Source organism: Lithobates pipiens, unplaced genomic scaffold, assembly GCF_037356315.1.
Source record: "Lithobates pipiens isolate NorthernLeopardFrog02 unplaced genomic scaffold, aLitPip1_a1.2 Scaffold_8, whole genome shotgun sequence".
Taxonomy (NCBI): Eukaryota; Metazoa; Chordata; class Amphibia; order Anura; family Ranidae; genus Lithobates; species Lithobates pipiens.
In genome coordinates this window covers 284,728,587-284,750,858 of record NW_027507903.1, presented here as the reverse complement: position 1 = coordinate 284,750,858, position 22,272 = coordinate 284,728,587, and the positions used below count along the sequence as shown (strand labels likewise).

Below are 22,272 nucleotides of genomic sequence, written 5' to 3'. Positions count from 1 at the left end.
TGCACAATTCCCCAGTAGTGGTCCCACTTTATATTTTATGGTTTAGTACTATCTTTTAATTATTTGGCCTCCCAAATGCAGCACCTTATTGGGGCCTTTATGGCCGGACCTAGCTCAATTAGCTCGCTGTTCCCCACTACACACTCAATTATGAGGCATCATATGAAGGTTCATGACATACCTGGGGGTCTGGAAGCCCCCTGCTTTGCCACCTCGAAGAGGACCTATCCTACTTACTCTTTGATTCAAATTTTTTTTTGAAGGTACGTGCCCTGCAGGGACTACAGTGGTAACTCTGTTTATGGAAAATTGATGAAATTGCCTTATGTGTAGCGGTGGAAGAAATGGGGCATCACTCATTTGCGGCAGGTCTTTAGAAATGGTAACCTTTGCTCATTCGAAGAGCTGCTCAGACATGCTGTCCATGCTCAAGGACTGGCTCCCTCCCAATTGTGCTGGGTGGAAACACTTGGACCCAGTTCCAGTACACTCAGCTTACACCAGGTGTACCAAAATGGCTAGCACTCATGTGCGAATGGCCAGGCGTGGCCATCATGTCAGGAGCATAGCAATGAGGGCTCTTGTGGCCGGAGGTGCGCGAACGGGCCGAGACCCGTGCATGTGCCTCAGCCTGGGGATAGCACCAACCTTTATGTCCAGTGTCCTGCCTGGGTGTGCTTTCGGCATCCAAGGCTATGATCATTCTGTCAAACATTCTGCATAGTGGATATTTCTCAATGCATACATAACTCTTTGTAATAAATTAGGACATTGTACTGAATGTTTGTTTATTTGAGGCTGTATTGCATTTTAGCCTGATAATTCAGATCATGCAGGAATAGTTTTTACCTAATAACTGTTTTATCTCTTTTAAACAGATCCAGTTAAAATGTATAAATCCATTAAAGAATCTGAGGCGTCTGGGAATGAGACGTATGGTGGACTTTTTCACTGATTTTGAGACGTACCCCTATTCTGCTGAAGAAATCGATGCTTTATTTGTTGCTAGCATATGGCCACAGGTATAGAAAATCATAATTTGCTACTTTTTGTTCTTCTAAAATAAAATGTTTTTCCAATCTAAGTGAACCTATAAGGATGCCTAACTGCACCCATCAGTAATATATTGTCTTTTACTGAATTACTGTATTAATAAGTCATTTTTTTGTTAAACACATTTTTTGATTGTGTTCTCAATTTAGGTTAACCTAGAAGGCAGAGGAAAATAACTTTATTTTCTCTATTACAGATCGGCAGATTGGCTTTGGAAAGTCAACATTCTCCTTCACTAGTGTTAAAGCTTATCCATATTTGGAGTCAGAATGCTAGGTGATCTTAACTTTTAACTTGGAGTCAGTGATTTTGTAAATAATTCATGTTATAATAAAGAAAAATAATTCCTTCTTATATCTATAACAATTTGTTATTAATGTTATATATATGGATGTTGTTTGTTTTGTTTACAGATATTTTCCTTTACTTGCTAAACAAAAACCCGGACAGCCAGAATATGATGTCTTGGCTAATACATTTGCCCTTCTTGCCAAAAAAGGTTTATCTCAGTCAACAGCAAGTATTGTTATAGATGTAGCTTCTAATCTGCTCAACACTCCGGACTATGAAGAGTCAGAAAGTCTTCCTCCCTTAGTGGTAAATGATTGTGTTGTTGCTGACACCCCTAATAATGAAGAAGGTAGGAAACAAGCAAAAGGGTTGTTTTCACTGAGCATATTCTATAACTTTTTTGTTGATATATTCATCTTTAATTACTTTCAGAGTCTCCGAGCATTGGTGCGAAGCTGGTGTTAGTACATGTCCCTGCAATTCTCGGGTATTTGAGTAAAAGCATGCTGAATTCAGAGAAGATGCGTAAGAAGAAATATAGTGCCCAAGTTAGCAAGGAACTCAATATCCTCTCAAAGTAAGTCAGAATTCTGTTCTACAGTTTCAACAAATGAAAATCTGAAAGTGCAGAATCCGGTAGAGTACACTCTCAAGCAAATTCTATACCTCTGTCTCTTATCAACTCTTAAAATTTGGGACCGTCAACCTATACATATACCTTCTTACATAAGTCCATAAATGCCATTTACTGGTATTCCGGAAACCACCCATTCTCCCCCCCCCCCCCACACCTCTCGTACTACGATTTAAGTCTACTTTTTTTTACTTCCAAAATGTGTTTTTTAATGACTGATGTTACTGACTCAACCGGTCTGAATCTCTTGACGCAATTGAATGAGCTTTTACCGTGTCATTCAAGTAGGTGGCTATTGTATTTCCAACTCTGTGATTTTTATAGGTGACCCCCATCATCCTCTTACCACCTTTGAGTGTTTATGTATACAACTTGATCCCCCCCATGCATACTCTTTCTTTTTTTTATAACCTTCTTCTAATCAAGATTTTTTTTTTGGGCAAACCTTCTTCTTTTGTGGAATGGGAAAGGGAGCTAGGTGTTACTTTCACAGAAGAAGAAGTTGTTTGTAAATCTTGTATATAGACTCATAAATTCTCTGTTGCAGATAACGGACAGAAGAGAAACTATAAAATTATTATGAGATGGTACCATTGTCCTTGGATATTACATAAAATATTCCTAAGTACATCAGACCAGTGTTGGCAATGTTTATGCCATGTAGGCACCATGTAACGCATTCGGTGGAATTGCCCCATTTTGCATCCATTCTGTGATTATACACAACAGAAGCCAATCTGTGGGTGCTGGGCACTTCATGTAAATGAGGCAGGGTTCCGTTCTGACAGGAGGGAGGGGATAGATTCTGTGTCCCCAAAGCAGGCACTCAAATCCATCTCTTCCCCTAGTAAAAGCTGCACTCATTGTAAATCCAAACATTGGCTAGTCACACAATTAACCCTTTGATCGTCCTAGATGTTTAACCCCTTTCCAGCCAGTCATTAGTACAGTGCATATTTTTTAGAACTAATCACTGTATTCATGTCACGGGTTCCCCTAAAGTGTCAAAAATGTTAGATTGTCCATCGCAGCCCCACTATAAATCGCCGATCTCCTCCATTACTAGTATAAAAAATAAAGAAATACAAATTCTAGTATATATCCCATAGTTTGTAGAGCCTATAAAGTTTGCATAAACCAATCAACATACGCTTATTTTTTTTTTTAACAAAAACGTAGCAGAATACACATTGGCCTAAATTTATGAAGAAATTAGATTTTATTGGGCTTGTTTTATAGCAGAAAGTAAAAAAAATTATTTTTACCTTAATTGTCAGTTTTTTTTTTATGTTTTTGTATTTGTATTTTTTGTATATTTTGTATTTTTTGTTTTATAGTGCAAAAAAATTTAAAACTGCAGAGGTGTTCAAATAGAGCTCTATTTGTGGGGAAAAATGTAATAACCTTTATTTGGATACTGTGTCCATTAAAATAACACGGTGCTGTATTGCAAAAAGTGGCCTGGTCATGAAGGGGGGTAAAACTTCCAGAGGTCAAGTGGTTAAAATGCAAATAACGTTGAGCACAGCTGTTCTTTAATGGACACTATTACTGGAAAACCTTCACAAAGCAAAGAATAATATCCCTTTTTATCATTTTTAATCATAATGATATGTGTTCATTCTTCTTGATTTTCAGGATTAGCAAATTTATTCAGGACAAAGAACAAAGCAATGTGCTCATTGGGTTACTTATATCCTATTTACATAAAAGTAACGTAGCTGAGGTAAGGATTACTTTATTTGTTTAAATCATATGAGATGGAATCACACGGGGTTCGTTTTACTCTTAAAGTTTTACTAAACCCAGAACCCTGCATTCACAGTATCTGGTCTCCAACAGTACACAGAACATGGAAATACAATTATTTTAGTAAATATAAACTGCTAAATAAATTTTTTCATCAGCAGTTATGTGACTTGTATCAGTGCCTGGTTAAAGATTGTAGGAGGAGTTTTCATACTGCTCTGGCTTTCCTGAGGATGCAGGACCCATGACCCTCTGTCTGGACAGTGCTGATTGGCCTTGTGCTGATCACATGTACTCTCCCAAGAAAAGAAAACACTCTAGCAATACACACCAAATTGAGCATTTGCAGACTGACTACTACCTCTGTCTTATTTGGAGATGTTTTTGGGACAATGCAAGAAGGGGAGGATCTGTGCATATAGAAACAGGCTTTTTACACAATGCAGAGGATTAATCCCTTAGGTTCAATAGTGAGTGCTATACTGCATATACAGACTGATTTTACTGTTGTGGGTTTAGTAACACTTTAAGCATTCTATAGACTATAGGCAGTGGTTGTTGGTCAACAAACAGCCCAGTCACACACACTGTTTGTAGAATAGTTACAACATAATTAAACAAGAAAATGTTGCTTTGCTTCATAAGGATTTCAGTTTTACATTAACCCGTGGACTGCTGTTGCTGATATCCTGAGGATGTCAGTTGCCTGGCTGTCTCTGGCTTCAGTACCTGTTTTTTACTGGCTCCAGGCAAACATACACTTTAGAAAGTGAAGTCAGAAGTCCTAATGTGATCTAATCAGGACAGTTGGGCAACTAGAATTTTATAGGAAGATGGGTCAGCAAAGGTTGTTTCCGCATTTTCTTCAGGTTCTCTTTTAAGCACAACAATCATGCATATGCATTTGCAATATGCATAGGTAACAATCATTACAAAGTACTAAAATACTAAATTAAATGAAAAAGTTGTAAGATATAATTATTTGCTGTTATTAATATAGGACACAGAGGTTGACATCTTGGAAACGGTACAGAATCTACTCAGACAGTCTTTGAATCCTGCAAGCTTCCTGAAGCCATTGGGCAAATTATTTGCTGTAATCAAGAACAAGCTTTCCCGGCAGACACTTTGCACAACATTTCAGGTACAGTATGTGTTTAATCATGTGCCAATACAGTCACTTTCACACATGAAAAGACAGTAAATGTGTTGCATTATTGATGCTAATGTTTTTTGTTGGTTTCAGGTCCTGTCTGAATTAGCTCCTGAGTTGGAGTATATCACTGATGTTGCTGTTAAGGTTTGTAATATATTATAATTTTTTGAACCATTCTCCTAAATTAGGCAAAGCAAACTTTGAACATCTTCTGTTTTTTTTTCACCCACAGTTAAACGCATTTGATCGAAGGCATTTGGATGATATTCACTTTGATGTGCGACTGACAGCTTTTCAAAAAGCTAATTCTTTTATTAAAGAGATGAAGACAGTCGATATGAACTATATTCTTCCACTCATGCACAACTGTTTCTACACCATCCATGTGAGTGTACTATTTTCCTATATTATTTTTATGATCATCTGTTTTTAGCACTTGATAATTTATTACAAATACTCCCATCAACTTCCATTTTATTTCAATACATTTTAATAGATTTTTTTTAAAGGTACAAAGAAATATAAGGGTGGCAATGCAAAAGATACAAAGAAAGGAGAACAGTACTTACTATACAGCCAATACGTCACAGTAAATTAGCAGTATAACATATATAATACATTTAATAGTACAATGAAACACCAAAAGTAGTCATTTTAAATCAGCTTTATCGTTATTACACCAGTCTACCCAGGGTTGCCATAATTTCAGAAAGATAACATGGGAGTTGGAGCTCAAAAAAAGTTTTCTTGTATGCAAAATTGGTTCTCATTAGAAAAATGGCTTTCCACGTGTTGTTTTTTCTTTTTTTTTTTTTTTTTTTTTCTTTCTGGCTGCCAGTAGAATATGGGTAATAATATAATATATATTGATGGACAGCTTTTGATCCCTAAGTTCAGAAGTGCCAAGGCTGGATTAATGGGCAGTAGAACACCTGTAATGACTGAGAAAATTCAGAAAATAGTTTGTATTTTAAAAGCAAGTCTTTGCAAGCTCTGTCCTAAATAGACTTTACCAATTATCTGACATTGATATGAGAAACCATGCCCTTTTGCTCGAAATCTTACCCTACCAATGAATATGCATAGACATGCAGGTAGTATAGCAATAGTTTTAATTTTCTGTGATACTTGGATGTAACAATTTTGCTCTGTACAGTCACAGCAAGAATAATACCAAAGTCTCAAGAAGCTGCAATAGGACATTAAAAAGCATGTTTTTTTTCCCATACCACTAGGGAAATTGATCTCTGTATTTGAATTTGTGCAGCTGCACTAAAATTGTTGTCTATAGGTCAAAACATGTCCTGCGTTGCAAGTATGGCAATAAAACAAAATGAAAATGTTCTTTTTTTTTTTTTTTTTCAGCTTGGTGATATGTCCCTATGTGACAATGCAGGCCTGTGTCTCACTAGTATTATGAAACTTCTGGCAACAGTCAAACACAGTGAAGGAGAATATCGCGAGATCATACAACGTACCCTGCTAGAAAGCATGAAAAGTGGACTCAGAAGTAAAGTGGAGGTATGGTAATGCAAACAGACACTTGAAGTACTGCTACCCAGAAAAAGTAAAATATCATGTTTTTAAGTGGAATTAAACTTGTGAAGTAAAATTTACTGTTACAGGGAACATTTAGATATGGTAATTGTGCCTAGGCAGAACCCTGAAAAACTTCCTTCCTTCCTTCCTTCCTTCGTCTTTAATTACTCATGATAAATAGCACTTCCTGATATGCAAGCGTGTCTAGAAACTCCTGTGCCCTACAGCCTCATAGGTGTATGTCTGCAGTGTGATATCACTGCTGCTTTTGATTGCATGTCTCACAAGATGTGGAGTGAGATTTTATGATGGTACTACCGCATTACTCACTCTTCATCTTGCTGAAAGCTCTAAGATGAGGAAGCTTACTTTTGCCAAAATGGCTGCCTCTACACAGAGAAACAATGCAAAACAAAGCATAATAAGACAGTATTGTGGAAAAGTTTAGCTTTGGTGGGGGTTTGGATTCCATAGGATTTATAGGGATGCAGGAACATTATGAGAACTACTATATTTTTGAACAAGTCCTAAGTGGGATCTAAAAAACAAAACTATGTCTAAGAGCAACTTCATTAGAAGACAGAACATTACTAAACCTAAGTTTTAACCGGCATTTATTTATATTGGCTTTTCTTTAATAGACAGAAACTTGTTAAATAGATTTTTTCTCAATCTGAAAATTTTAAAAGTAAACATTCTGCTTAATGATGAACTCTACACAAGGCTTACTGTATCTTTATTACACAGAAAATCCTATTTTGTGCCCTACTTTTCACATTGATACCGGTGCCTGACTTTACTTAATAGCCAAGTTCCTCGAAATGCCACCTCCTTATATGCCCAATGAGAATACCTTTGCCTGCCACTGAGATGCTTTCATTGGGCAATAGCTGGCGCCTAGGAAAATTCCTGCTGGCTCCTGTTTTGGACATTCTGGTTCCTGAACTCCATATGAATTTGTCCATGCCTGTGTAAATTTATTTTGCCTGATTTGTGAAATGCAGAAGACCACATGTCAACATAAGATTTTATGACTAATAAGCTTTCTCTTTATATACAGAGTGTTCAGCAAGACTATACTTCTTTACTCTCCAATTTGATACGGACCTTCCCAGAGCATCCTGAATTCTCAGACTTGGTTCAGCTCACAGATTACAATGATCCTGAGATGGACTTCTTTGAGAACATGAAACACATCCAGGTAATTCTAATGTATTGATGTATTTTCGGCAAAGGATGTGATCTCTGTGAATGAAAAACAAGCAGAAGTAATGTCTAGCTATTGAAAAAACAATGTTTGTATGTTTATTTCCTTAGATCCACAGGAGAGCCAGGGCATTGCGGAAATTAGCCAAACATATCACAGAAGGAAATATGACGCTCTCTTCCAAATCTCTCCAGAATTATATTATGCCATATGCCACCAGCACTATATTTGATGAAAAAATGCTCAAGGTAGGTTGTCATGGATACCTGTACCCTAGATAATTGATTTGTTTTTGCTTTTCAGTGAGAACTCTAATGTTTTGGGCTCAATTTTATTTTCATTATTTTTCGTTTCAATATATTTATTAAGATTTTCAGTTCAGATATTAAAGTAGCAATACAGATAATTCCCACTCCTACAGGCCAACATAGCCTGACGACAATGTCAAACATGTAAGGGTCAAATATTGAACATTAAATTCTTGGCATATAACTGTGTGTACATCTCTATGTGTACCTCAGTAATCGTATATGTGCTATCCGTATAATGTTTTGCGTTATCATCTCAGTTTCAATATTTTCTATTGGAAACCTGTACAGTAATAACCTGTTGTCATATAACATGGAGCTCCCATGGGGGGGCCAGAAGCTCCTATACCATTTTGGCAGGTAACATGTATTTGGTTTGGCTAGAAGATTTGGCTCACCTGTCCTTAGGATTGTCAATTATCTAAGTATAGTGTGTTTATCTAGACCTTTATAACCACTGCATACTTAAGTAAGCTGGTTGATCAGATCCACTGTGGAGAGTGGTCCCAGGGTATCAGAATTGGTTAGGGTCACATTGTGCTGGGGCCTTCAGGGTAATCACTCCAGCTCAATGGGTTTACACTTTGGAGTAACAGAGCCCGTGGTCCCAGCCCGAAGACGAGCCCCATCCATTACCTCACTCCCCTCCAAGGGGATGCTTGTCCCGGCAGTCTCCTGGGTCACAACAGTCCGCAGAATAGGGAGGAGGGGGTTGTTTTACTTTGAGTCAGGTTAATCTCAATCTAAAGCATAGCTATCAATCTTCTGCTTGTGACAATCCAGTTTGAGTGGTAAATTGCCTTGTGAAGAGCTAAGTGCTAAGCCCGCAACATGCTGACAACAAGTCTGGTGATATGTACCGTGAAAAAGAGTTAAGAGAGAAAGTGGGGGAGATTGGGAGGAAAGAAAAGAGATAGGGGAGGGGGGTAAGGGTATGTGGTCCCTCTGGAAATTCCTTCATGTATGTAGGTGACCCGGGTAAAGCGCAATCTTAATATGTATGGCCCATGGTTCCAGACCCTCTCAAAGCATTGGACCATGTCCAGCAGCTTTGCAACTGTTCCTGGGTCATTATCCAAGATATTTTCCTCTTGGCAGCCAAGACTGATACTGCCAGTTTTCCCAGGCTTTTACCAAGGTAAACTTGGCTCCCTAGCACATGAATAAGATAAGTTGTGTGCACTTAGGGGTGTTATGCACCCTGCGGTTCAAGAGAATGTATGTGGGGTCTTGAGGAACTTAGAGCTCTGTTATCTTTCGTAATACATGGAGGAATTTATTCCAGTAGCTTATTATACGGGGGCAAGTCCATCATATATGGAGCATCGTGACTACATGCCCGCATCCTCTATAGCAGAGAGGGGAGGCGTCTGGATATATGTTGGATAGTCTAGCGAGAACATAGTAACATCTCGTGAACACTTTAATGTTAGCTTATATCAGTGAGATGTTTAAGATACTTTTAGATGATCTGCGGAAGGCTTGAAACCACTTGTCAGGGTCCAGCTGGATTTCCAGATCTGCTTCCCAGGATCGAGCATATGCCGGGGAGTCCGCCTTGTCTGCCAGGGAGGTGTATATAATGGAGATGCCGCCCTTTTGAGATCCTATGCTGGAACACCATTGTTCGTACACAGTTGCTTTGGGAGGGCCCTACTTGTCCGTCTAAAGTGTGTGGAGGAAGTGCCTGATCGGGGAAAGTCTGAACTTTTTGGAAACTGGCATGTCCAGTTTGTTCAGGCAGTGCCCTAATGATAGAGGGACATTTGGTGTAAAGAAGTGTCCTATCCTGAAAAGCGTCTTGTTCAGCCACCAGCGAAATGCATATATATTTATCCCTGGGGGAAAATCAGGGTTGTGAAGTAGGTGTGAGAGGGGTCTCGGGGGGGGGGGGGGGGGGGGGGAGGGATATCCGTTGTGTGTGTGTTTTATGTATTGTATCACATAGTGCTAGGGAGTGGGATAACGTGGGAGCTAGGATAGCCAGTCTGTGTTTTGCTGGTCTCCAGAGTAGAAAGTCGAGCATATGATGGGGGACTGCCTGCCTTTCTAGGGAGACCCAGTTGAGTTTGTGGCCCCTGGAATATATGATGGAAAATTGGGCCAGTTGTGCTGCTTGATAGTTAAGCCAAAGGTTTGGGATTCCCAGTCCGCCTTGGGTTTCAAGTCGGAGTAGGATCTCTTTCATAAATCGGTGACCCCAGTCTTCCCAGACGAGGCTGGCAATCTTGGATTGAAGCTTAGTCAAAGTGCATTTTTTTTAAAAGGGATGGTGAGGGAACAAAAGAGGTATAGTAGATGGGTTAGTAATGTCATCTTTATGGCATTCAACCTGCCCAGCCAGGATAGGCCACCCTTTGACCACATTATCAGCTCTGCTTCAAGAGAGTGGAACATGTGTGGATAGTTGGCTGTGTATAGGGTACTAACACTTTTTGTCAGTTTGATTCCGAGATGGGAGATCGCTTCTTCTGCCCAGGAAAGGGAAAAGTGTTGTTTGAGTTGGTCTATTCGTTTCGGTTGGACAGATATGTTTAGGGTTATTGATTTGGTTTACTTGGAGACCTGAAATATACCCAAATTCCTTAAGTAGCCGGAAAACATTGGGGGTACAGATTAGCAGTGACGTTAGGAATAATATGTCATCTGCGAAGTGGGCACACTTATGTTCCTCTTAGCTGCATTTAACTCCCTTTTATATCAGGATTTGTCCTGTTAGCTACAGTGATTGAATCACTGGCCAAGATCAAGGGCGATAGAGGGCATCCCTGCCTCGTTCCTCTGTTGATATCGGAGTAATGACCCATTAAATGCACTTGGGCATTCGGGTTAGAGTAAAAGGTGTGTAAAAGTCTAAGGAATTTGACTCCAAACCCCCCACATTCCAGGATGTCAAAGAAGTAAGGCCAGGACACTGAGTCGAAGGCCTTCTGTAGATCTAACAATAACAGGTAGCCTTCCTGACGTTCCCCCCCCCCCCCCCCCGTCCCATTGGGATTGTAGGTTGGAGATCAGGTCAACTGTCCGACGGATTTGGTCAGATCCCTGTCTCCCCGGGATGAAGCCCACCTGATTTTTGTAGATGTATCCAACAATAAAGCTAGACAGTCTTGTTCCTGGGATTTTTGTCATGATCTTAAGGTCGTTATTTATATGCGAAATAGGACAATAATTACCGATCTCGCTCGTGTTTTTGCCTGGTTTGGATATGACTGATATAAAAGCGGTATTCAGGTCGCTAGGTAGTGTGGCTTCATAGCGGAGAAAGTTAAAGAAACAAGCCATGTAGGGTGCTAGACAGGAGCTGAATTTTTTATAGTAGCAGACCAAGAAGCCATCTGGTCCTGCAGCAGAGGCTAATTTCCGAGATTTTATAACTTCCACTATTTCGTCTGAGGTGAAAGGTTTATCTAATGGTTCCTGGTGGGTTTGCTTCAGGGTGGGGTAAGTTGAGGTCTTGGAGAAAACGCCTCTCTTGTCTTGGGGTGCGTATGAGGTAGATCTTTATATAGGTTTGAGTAGAAGTTATGGAAGGAGACTATGATTCCCACTGTAGTTTGGGTGAAATTTGCCATCTTGGTGCGAATTTTGGGGAAGGCCAGGGTACGGGACTTTGAACTTGGTTTAGCTGCCAGTTTAGAGCCTATCCTGTCTTTTTGGTAGTAAAAGCTAGCCCCTGTCCATCTTAAATGTTTCTTGGCTGAGTTGGTGAGGGAAAAGTTTAATCTGACCCGGGCTGTCCGGATGGGGTTGCTTTTGTGGCGTTTACTGAGCGAACAAAAGTCTTCCTTCAACTGCTTTATTTCTGCCCTTCGTTCTCATTTAATTTTGGATGCAAGCTGGATGAGTCTACCTCTCATCACTGCTTTATGCGCAGCCCCCTGGGTGCCTGGCGAGACCGACTTTGTGTCATTTTTCAAAAAGTAATTTAATGTTTTTTCCAGGACTGTACAATGTGTGGGATTGCTCAATAGAGCTTTATTGAGATGCCATTTGAAGGGGGGCCCCTCTCCCCAAATCCGCCCCTGAGGGTAAGAGTCATTATGGAGTGATCAGATAAAGGGGTGTCATATTTTGGAGGCCTCTACTCTTGGGATTGCATGTGAAGAAATTAACATGTGGTCTATCCTAGAGTGTGTTTTGTGTGGGATGGAATAGTGTGTGTAATCCTTGATTTGGGGGTTCATTTCCCTCCAGATGTCAATGCAGACTTTGGGGGGGGGGGGGTCTCTTGACTTTTGGGGTCTGGGGGTTGGACTTGTCTGAAGAGAGGTCAAATGGAGTGTTATGCCCCATACACACGGTCGGACATTCCGACCACAAAATCCATCTGATTTTTTTCCAACGGATTTTGGCCGAAACTTGTGTTGCATACACACAGTCGCAGCAAAATTGTCGGAAAATCCGATCATTCAGACCGAGGTGACGTCAAACACATACGTCGGGACTATAAACGGGCAAGTAGCCAATAGCTTTCATCTCTTAGTTTATTCTGAGCATGCGTGGCACTTTGACGGTCGGTATTGTCTACATATGATTGGAATTTATGCGATCGGATTTTGTTGTGGGAAAATTTTAGATCCTGCTCTCAAACATTGTGCATCTGAAAATCCGATGGAACCCACACACGATCACATTTTCTGACAACATGATCCGATCGCACATTTTCTGTTGGAAAATTCAACTGTGTGTACAGGGCATTAGAGTCGCAGCCCAGGATTACTATGCCTAGGAAGTGAGACTTCAGGGTCTGTAGAACGGTTTCGAAGAATTTGTCTTGGTGTGTGTTAGGGGCGTAGTAAGAAACAAATGTGTATGCCCCCCCCCTCCGTTAATTGTGCCAGTTACTAGAACGTTGCGGCCTTCAGGGTCTTTAATTATTTTAGTAGGCGGGAAGTGAACCCTGTTCGAAAAACATACTGCGACTCCTCTTGTCTTGTTGACCCCATTTGCTAGATGCAATTGAATGACATTTTTGTGAAGGAATGAGGTATTATAGGTAGCCGGGAAGTGTGTCTCTTGAAGCAGTCTGCTTTTAGTGTGTGGTGCTGTTGCATTATTTTGTGTCTTTTTACTGGGGAGTTGAGTCCCTGCACATTGTGGGAGAAGATCTGGAGTTTTTGGTCTGTTGGTGGAGTTTCAGTCATGGCTTAGTTTTTTAGTAGGGTGCTATGTGTAAGGTACTCTTACCAGTCGCAGATGATTTCCATGGCAGATGGAAGTCTTCCTGGGCTCCATGGCAATCTGATCCCGTGTACGGAGAGGTAGGAATTCCAGCGAGACCCTGTAACTGATTGGGGAGGAAGGGAGGATAAAGCATAGAAAGAAATGGAAAAAGAGAGAGAGAAGAGGCATTAGATAATACAGTGTACAATAAGATCCCAGTCCCACTAGAGCTGGGGAGGGACCCATCCCTGCCCAGCCCTTTACCCAAAGCAAACCCAATTCATCCCAGAAAGGACATGGGAATCTGACTCCGACAGGGGAAAAAGGTGAAGTTCTCCTATCGGCGTCAGACGGGGTGCACTGTAACCGCTCCAGTCACCCCCACCATAAGAGTTATCTTTAACAGTGTAATAAACTTAAAGTCTGAGCCCTGTTGACACAAAAATAGAGCATAGTCGGGTCTGCTTGGTCTATCTCCCACTCCCCCACTCGCGTTACCACTGAGCGTAATGGGTCTGGGTGATAGGTGTCATAATGACGCCTGCCATCGGCCATGGGAGAGGACAAGATAGCTGCCTGTGACCATATGGCTGATCATCTGGGGAGTCGGCAAAAGTTCCAATTGGAAGGCCCCCACGAGAGAGCCACAGTGACCCTTTAAGCTCTGCATTTTCTAGAGTTCCACAGGAATGTTGCGATATCGGTGTAGAGCCAGGGACATAGATGTAAAAATGACGAATAAAAAATAAAACTAAATGAAAAAAAACTATTAGTAAGGCTCAAGTAACTTGTAGCAGGTAAAAGAAACCAGGGAACCGGGGGGTTGTGGGGGGAGCCGGTCTCCAGGAACAATCTTCCCTTGAGGAACTTGGGGTCGATCCCGAAGTTTACTCGGGGTAAAAGGAACGCCAGTCTAATGATCGTAGGTTGGCCTCAAATACAGTTCCAAAGGGAATCGAGAGACTGAAGAAGTGTTGGTAGAAGGTGGGCAATCTCATGAAGGGAAGGACTGCAGTGATCGTTTAGGGCGTTGTTTCTGCCACACTTGAAACAGCGGGCTAGTAGGCGATGGGCGTTTAGAAGAAGGTGCTCCTCTGTTGGCAGCAGGTGGCGGCAGTTCCTGGGTAATCAGCCCTAGATGTAGTAGGAGTCGTTCACCTTTAGGAAATGAGGAAAAGGTTGTATGGTTTGTTGCGATACAAGAAGTTCAGGCGAAGCGGGAAAGCCCATCTGTAATTGATGTCTTTGTGAGACAGAACTTGGAGCAATGGTTTCAGTGCTCGTCGCTTTTGTACCTTGTATGGTGAAAGATCCACAAAGATTTGGATCTGGTGTACCATGATCGCCAGTTTCCCCTCCAAGCAGGATAGCTTCATCACTACTTCTTTGACCACGTGCGGTTTCACTATGATGTCCCTAGGGAGGCCATCAGAACGTAGGGGCTGTAGTGCTCTGTCAAGCTCCAGGTAGTGAGACCGGATGTCAGATATTCGATTTTTGATGAATTCCTGAACCACCTGTTTTTGAGGTCATCAGTTTTGGAAGAAGCTGCCTCTAGTTGGTCCTGGAGTTCCTGGCAGTATTCTGGTTGATTCTCAGGGCTGCTTGGTCAGTTTTCTGTTCAATCACCTCTATTCTATTGCCTCTGTTCTCATGCCTATTTGCTGCTGATCAGCATGGATGGAGGCTATGATCTGGGCTGCAGTATGTGACAGGCCTCTGGTCAGCACTTGGAGGGGAAGCTATCATGGAGGGGAAGTCTGTGGGGATGAGAGAGGTGTCCCTGATCTCCTGTTCCCACGGGTCTGGGCTGTTCAGCAGCTCCTGTAATGGGGTATGGGCGAGTCCTCCCAGTGTTCTCCCTAAAAAGGATTCAGTGGATGCAGGTGAGGGGGCCGTTTGCTGTGGAGTACTCACTGTGGCTTCCAATTGATGAGAGGCAGAGCGATCAGTGTGGTTCCGGTCAGCAATGGAGTCTTCAGCGCTGACTGTGCCTCGTGTGGATGTCGCCGCCGTTTTGGTGTGTTCCTGGGATAAGTCCCTCCGTGCAGTACCTGTGGACATCGGGCAGTAGTTGGGGGTGTCTCTGGTCGGCTGGTGGTATCGCCGGACCGGAACGAGGGATCGGACGACAGCGGTGTGGGTTAGAAGGCTGGAGCAAGGCAGAGCTCCCGCACTAGGCGCCCATCTTTGACTCTGGCGCGCATGCGCCTCCTATTTTCATTATTTTTAAGCTGTTTTGTTTCTAAACTATCATTTTTATATCTGATTTTATTATTAGTATTTATTATTATTATCTTTCTCTTGAAATTAAGCAAATGTTTAACTTTCGATGGGAAACCTCCAACCTTCTCCTAGTAGTACACATTCCTAATTCCTATTACTCTGCACAGAGTAAACCTATCCCTCCCTTCTTCAGAAACTGAAGTCATTATTCTCCACTTGGATCACATTCTTGTTTCTCTTGGTTTGCCCGGATTGCTGTCATCAAGATGGCATTACTACGCAAGTCACTATACCTCTTTGGGGTCCTCCCAGTCTATGTTCCTTCTCATATTCTGCAAAGTATCCAAAGGAAAATGAGCAATTTTATCTGTGGCAAATTCAGGCCTAGACTTCTGCATTTTTTAGATTTGCAAATCATTGCATTCTGTTTTTATGTAGATTTTACACGACATTTCAACTTTTTGGGAATCTGGATTGTAACGGCACAATTTTTGTTCCTGCAAAAATATGTCCTTATATTATTTCTTTCCCCAAGAGATTAACTTGGCCTTTAATATCCAATATTTCATATTTACCAGTCTTAAAGTAAAAAAATGTAAATATATATATATATATATAATCATTATTTATTTATTTTTGTTCCTTTGTTCCTGACCATTTTGCCATTTTGAATAAAATCTCTGAAATATTAATTGTGGTGTTAACCTGTGTCAAGCGATCTATAAAAGTTTTCTCCCCTCCCTTTCAGCATGAAAATATGGTTAATGCATCAGTGGAAATGATTGGATCAGTATGTAAACATCTCCCTTGGTCTGCCTACATGTATCAATTAAAACATTTTATTCACGTGCTTCAGACAGGGCAGGTCGATCAAAAACTTGGTGTCAGGTACAGTCTATAGTAAATTCCTATTTATTTTAATTTATGTTTTGACTTCTTTTTGTCACAGTATGAACATGTATGCTGTGTTCTGCTTTTCCTGGAACCCAAAAATAAGGGCATATGCTGCTTATACTTGTTCAGCAAAATGGTAGCATTTTATCATTCTATGCATGTTATGGATGCAGAAGATGTTAATATGTATTAGATCGGTTTGTTTATTTTTGCCATTTGCAGTTTGTCTTTGAATTATTATTTACTCAGAAATAAATTTTTATAGCGTATTGATTTGTAATAGCTACTGGCTAGAGCTGCCACAATGAGTCGACGTAATCGATTACGTCGACTACAAAAATACGTCGACGTGCGTGCAGGGCATCGATGCGTCACAGTGCTTAGTATATCTCTCAGTATCTACGGCTCTCCTCCGTGCTGCCGTCCCTAGGGGTGCAACGGATCGTCACCGATCCGTGATCCGAACGGGTCACCCCGCTCAGATCGGCACATGCCACGATCCGTGGAGCGCTCCGCGGTCTCGGCCTTAGGAAAGGCCGCGGCGGCCATCTTTCTACACCCAGGCTGTTTACACTGTGATCGCTCCGACGGAGCGTTCACTTGTAAACAAACTGGCGTCCTGTCATGACGCCGGTTCCTCTCTCCCCTCTCTGTACTAATCTGTACAATGGAGGGGAGAGATCGGATGGAAGCAGCCATCCTTCCATACACTGAAGTACCCAGCAATACCCTGCCTGGCCATACTCTGCCGTCCCCCTGCCTAGCCGTACCCTGCCGACCCCCTGCCTAGCCGTACCCTGCCTAGCCGTCCCCTGCCGTCCCCCTGCCTAGCCGTCCCCTGCCGTCCCCCTGCCTAGCCGTACCCTGCCGTCCCCCTGCCTAGCCGTACCCTGCCGTACATATATATTCTTTTATCTTAACTTTACAAAAAATAAGTACATAAAAAAAAGGTAAGACTATAAGTACATACATACATACATATATATATATATATATATATATATATATATATATATATATATATAATGTATGTATGTACTAGTTATATTCTTTTATCTTGCTTTTTTTTTTTTTATGTACTTATTTTTTGTAATTTTATCCAAAGGATTAATTAGCTAATCAAAAAAACCCCACTAGATTCATTAAAAAAAAATAAAATAAAAAATAATCGGATAGTCGTTGACGAATCGAAAAGATAATCGATAGATTAGTCGATCGACAAATTAATCGTTAGTTGCAGCTCTACTACTGGCTGTAAGGTAGAAGTATTTTTTATTTTTTTTCATTGTGGAGTTAGGAAGGATTATAACCCTTGCTGTAAGTTTTTTTTTTTTTTTTTTGCCATCTTTGTTCCATTGGGAACGTTTCCTTCACTCCCTGTTACACAGTCAAAACAGGAAGTGAGAGGAAATCCCTCCAAACTTTGTGAATCTCTGATTGTCAACAGAACTAGTGTCCCCTTTGTAAGATTTCCCCTATATTCCTGTTCTGCTGTCAACACAGAATTTTTTTTTTTTTTTTTTAATTCTAACTTTTTCTCCATGATAACGGTAAACGGAAAAAAATTTAGAGGGTGAAATCTCGCTAACGGAGATACAGCAATAAAAATCTGAAGTAGAGTCAGTCTAAGTACACCATTACAAATTTATGGGGACTTCTGGTTGAAAAAAAAATACATTCTTATTTTGGTGGTTCTTCTGTGTTAAACTAACATAGTACACTTGTAACCAAAAATGGGGCTACTGCGCTACTTTTACATCAACAGGTGTTGCTGTAAATACTCTTCTGTTGCAGCTTCCTGTCCTGGTAAACCTTAGGTGGTGTAGGCAGGGTGGACCCAGCTTTGTTACTTCACTGATACTTTTCCTAAAGCAGGTCAGCTACTGTATCTGAGAACCTGCATTCAGTTGTCTGAAAGAGCATGTTGCTCTTGGCAGTGTACAAGCACAAATCTTTGGGATAGTCGAACATAGATCCTTATGACTGTCTTGAAGTAAAGCAAATTTTGGTGAGTGTTAGGAAAAAAAGATGTGTATAATGAATGGTTCAAATACAAGATACCAGGTTCATTATTATAAACAAAGTCTAGTACTATTGTAAGGTTGGGGCTACAATGTTTATTTCTAGTAGCTGGGAAATTTTACTTGGCAGCTACTTCATTAGCTGGATACTCTAATCAATGCACAGATAACTGCATGGTGGCCAACACCTAGGTTAAATATCCCTTCTGCAGAAGAATAGATTTTCGCCAATTTAGCTATAGTATAAAACCGCACACTTTTTATATATGAACTATTTCTTTCTCCTGCTTAAATAGAATGCTGGTGACTGTACTTGATGCATTCCACTTTGATTATGCCACCTTGGAGAAGCAGCTTCAAGAAGCCAAGAATAGTGAAAGTGAGTAGACAAGTCTTGTATCCTCCTTTTTTAAGCCGTTGGATTTTGGGGCTGCCTATAATAAAGAACTGCATGCTGATAAAACTTTTAAAGAAAGCAGTGTAAGTACCTGAATTTGACCCAGTGTCAGCATTTTTCAGTCCCTGTACAGCAGAGCCATAGTATAAGAAGAAACCGCAACCAACTTGTTCATGTGCTGATAAGCATGCTGATAGGAAGATGAATCAGAGTAGCAGAGTTGGGCACATCACTGCTACTTCTTACACTGTCCAGTAACAGGTTTGGGTAGATCCAGGATGACCTCAGCTCAGAAGTGGGTTGAGTGGTACTGGCCATCAGACTGAGGACGTGTAGTAGAAGAAAAAAGTACCGGGGGAGGGGATATCACTAGATTGAAAGTGAATATTGCAGAAGAGACTGGAATTTTTTGTCTGGAGTTCTGCTTTAAGCTACTTTGCATGCTTTTTACCTGTAAACATCCCTCTTGTGTAGCCATCTAAAAGCCATAAGACTGCTGCTAGGCACCAACGTCTTGGAGTTGATATCAATAGCCTCAGCAGAATTATATTGGGAGTTGAGGGGAGGGGCAGAGATGCTGGGCCACAACAGAGTGTATTTGGAGACACTCAAGAGTAAAGGGCTATGATGTCCAGGGAGGGAGGGAGATGGGCTAGGGAACTGACTCTCTGGAGAAGTTAAATCCTTTAGTAAATGTAGCAGTACACTACATAGATACACAATGGGGGTTATTTACTAAAGGAAAATCCACTTTGCACTGCAAGTGCACTTGGAAGTGCAGTTGCTGTAGATCCGAGGGGGACATGCAAGGAAAATGAAAAACATTTTAGCTTGCACATGATTGGATGATATAATCAGCAGAGCTTTCCCTCATTTCAGATCTACCCCTTAGATTTAGAGCGACTGCGCTTCCAAGTGCACTCGCAGTGCAAAGTGGATTTGCCTTTCGTAAATACAGTATGTCTCTTCAGATATGTTTTGTATCCTGATAGGAAATGAGGGTAAGTTATTCTACAAGTGTCCATAAGTGTCCATTCAATTCTGACAGATATTTTAAACTTGCTCGGCACTATCCAACACTTAATAAAACGTTTTGAATTGTAAATACGTATGCATGTAGAAATGTATTCCTTCGCTTGTATTTTCCAAGGCCAACTCCATCTAAACAGCAAAACAAATGCAGTTATAGGATTTACCTACTTTTTATGATCCACCCCCTCTGCTGTGATTTGTGACTGGGTGGTAGAACATTTCTGAACCTGCTATTCATGCAGAATTAATGGACTGCCTTTAAAGTGTAGTTTTAAGGCAGTCGAATTTGAGAAAGCCCCACTATATGTTGTATATGTTCCCATTCACACAGCAGACCTAAAAATTATTTTAAGAAAAATATTTATTTTTTGCGGTTTGTGTGGATTATACACAGGACACTGTAGGCAGCATATATTGCTTTGTATCGATGGCAATGTACAGATAGGAGTCAAAAGGGAGGGGCCATTTGTTTTTATTGTTCATTAACATACAGCCATTCGCCGGCTTGTGATGATGGTGCATGACTAAAAAAGGTTGGCCAATGACTGAGTGCTGACGGGAGTCTTCTGGTGGGGGGCCGTCCCCCTGTCAGAACACAAGAGCACAGCAGGGGAGATTGCTTTACTAACATTGCATGGTTAGTACAGCGGCTCCTACGGAGCTGTCAGTTTTGTTTTTTGTTTTCAGCCCTGATGGGTTGAGCGTAAAAAAATACTAGTGTGTGCTAGGCTTTTACACAACTGTCTTGTATTGTTCTAAAGGTACAAAGAATGCTGAGGAAAATATGGAGGATGAAGTGATGGATTTAGATCCAGAGGATGAGCAGATGGACACTGAAGACAATGAGAATTCCACCCATCAAGACCCATCCGGAAAGGCTGATGATAGTTTAAAACAAAAAATGCCATCAAATTCCCTCCCAAAAAATAAGGAAGAGTTGACATCTTTAATAAGTCACATTCAGGAGACAGTGAACAGCAACATCCTGCCTAAGCTGCAGAGGTGCCTAGATGCCAAGGTTGGTATTCTCTGTTTTAAATTCAAACCCAAAGGCTTAAAGACTTAGAAGAATAGATTAGTATAAAAAAGTTAAATGCTCATTAACTGTGAGGAAATTTAAAAAAGAAACAAAAAAAACTGTAAGACATTTATTTTTGTGACTTGATGATTTTGATGTGAAAAAAATTGCTATGATAAAAAATAAGAAACCTTTTGTAAAATGTGGTTTTGTGAATTAAAGAGGACATTTGGGCTCATAAAAAATATACATACGTACTTAAATCTGCTCCACTTCAGCTGTTATATACGGGCTGTAAGAGCGATAGCTGATCATCATGTGACTACTGATCGGGCAGCTCTCTGTCTCTGCATCCAGAGATGGCTTTCCCCCTCTGCTCTGTGCTGTTCCAGTGCTGACTGGAGTGACGGGGGAAACAATGGGTTCTGCTGATTCTGGCTCTCAGCCACACATTAAGCGTTAAAGCCAGCTGTCAATCAGACAGCTTTTGGCTCATCTCTTTCCTTTCAGCTGCTAGTGGGTAATAGCCCACCATTAACTGACTTTAGTAAATGTAATCCTGTGACTAAAATAAGAAATATAAAAATGTTTGGCTTTATTTCTCTTTTTTTAATGCTAATAATTCTTTAGTATATTTGAAATTGTTACATTGTGCCTGCCAGTCTTCTCACAGAAATATAACACAGGTATTTTATTGGTATATTGCAGCTTTTATATTAATGAACTATGAACTGTTCAGTTAAAGAGAAAAAAAATGCCATAGTGCCCATGAATCTTAACAGTCGTCACAGCTTACAACATTCTTCTTACTATTAAAGAATAGTGATTTTTTTTTTTACTCATTTAAAACTTGTCACTTTCGAATAGAAAATTGTTAACTAGTCATTTTGTGTTTTAATATCTTCCTTGTGGTAAGACACTGTTAAAAGCTCCCATTAAAATTTCAGAAACGCACTTTGTCATGTATATTTTATTCATTGTGTGCGCAGGTAAAGAGCGAGGAAGAGCACAAGCTGGTGAAAACCAAAGCTGTGAGTGAAGAGGAAGTGGTCCGTGTCCCTATAGCATTTGCCATGGTGAAGCTAATGCAGACACTTCCACAAGAGGTGATGGAAGTCAATCTGCCCAGGTATCAAAAAAAATCTTTATTTGCAGGGCATGCTGAGTTGCTTGGACCAATCAGTCTTGTTGTTGTTTCAGGTTAGCTGAATATTTCATAGTGCAGAGACTTTAGAATCTCAGTTGTATTTATAGTGTACTGTATGTCAGGGCACAGAAATGCACTCAACTCCTAAGTTCTGTTCTTAGCAGAACCGACAGCATTTTTGTAGAGTGACATTGGTCCTACCCAGTGTTCTTTTACTAAACTGCTTAAACCCTTTCACTCTCCCATCTCCAGAACATAATGTGTTTTCCTAAAAATAAGACCTGGTCTTATATTAATTTTGACAATAGACACCATAGGGATTTTTTTTCGGGGTAGGTCTTACCATGTAATGTGCTGTGTTCTCTCACCCGCTCCCTCCCTGCCTGTCAGGAATCTGCATTGTGAACCAAGGTAAAATGCTTGTAAATTCCTAT

At 40.8% G+C, this 22,272-nt stretch overlaps 1 protein-coding gene across 1 annotated transcript in view; it reads left to right on the top strand.

Moving 5' to 3' along the window:
• UTP20 (UTP20 small subunit processome component) overlaps window positions 1-22,272 on the top strand; it is a 134,727-nt gene that overhangs the window by 71,318 nt on the left and 41,137 nt on the right. Inside the window, exons 28-42 of the mRNA XM_077472259.1 lie at window positions 879-1,022; window positions 1,250-1,329; window positions 1,467-1,693; window positions 1,777-1,921; window positions 3,617-3,704; window positions 4,728-4,871; window positions 4,974-5,027; window positions 5,116-5,268; window positions 6,249-6,404; window positions 7,483-7,623; window positions 7,740-7,877; window positions 16,078-16,217; window positions 18,541-18,623; window positions 20,435-20,691; window positions 21,681-21,820. Of these exons, the coding sequence (XP_077328385.1) occupies window positions 879-1,022; window positions 1,250-1,329; window positions 1,467-1,693; window positions 1,777-1,921; window positions 3,617-3,704; window positions 4,728-4,871; window positions 4,974-5,027; window positions 5,116-5,268; window positions 6,249-6,404; window positions 7,483-7,623; window positions 7,740-7,877; window positions 16,078-16,217; window positions 18,541-18,623; window positions 20,435-20,691; window positions 21,681-21,820 (2,090 nt within the window). The remainder of the gene's footprint in view (window positions 1-878; window positions 1,023-1,249; window positions 1,330-1,466; window positions 1,694-1,776; window positions 1,922-3,616; window positions 3,705-4,727; window positions 4,872-4,973; window positions 5,028-5,115; window positions 5,269-6,248; window positions 6,405-7,482; window positions 7,624-7,739; window positions 7,878-16,077; window positions 16,218-18,540; window positions 18,624-20,434; window positions 20,692-21,680; window positions 21,821-22,272) is intronic.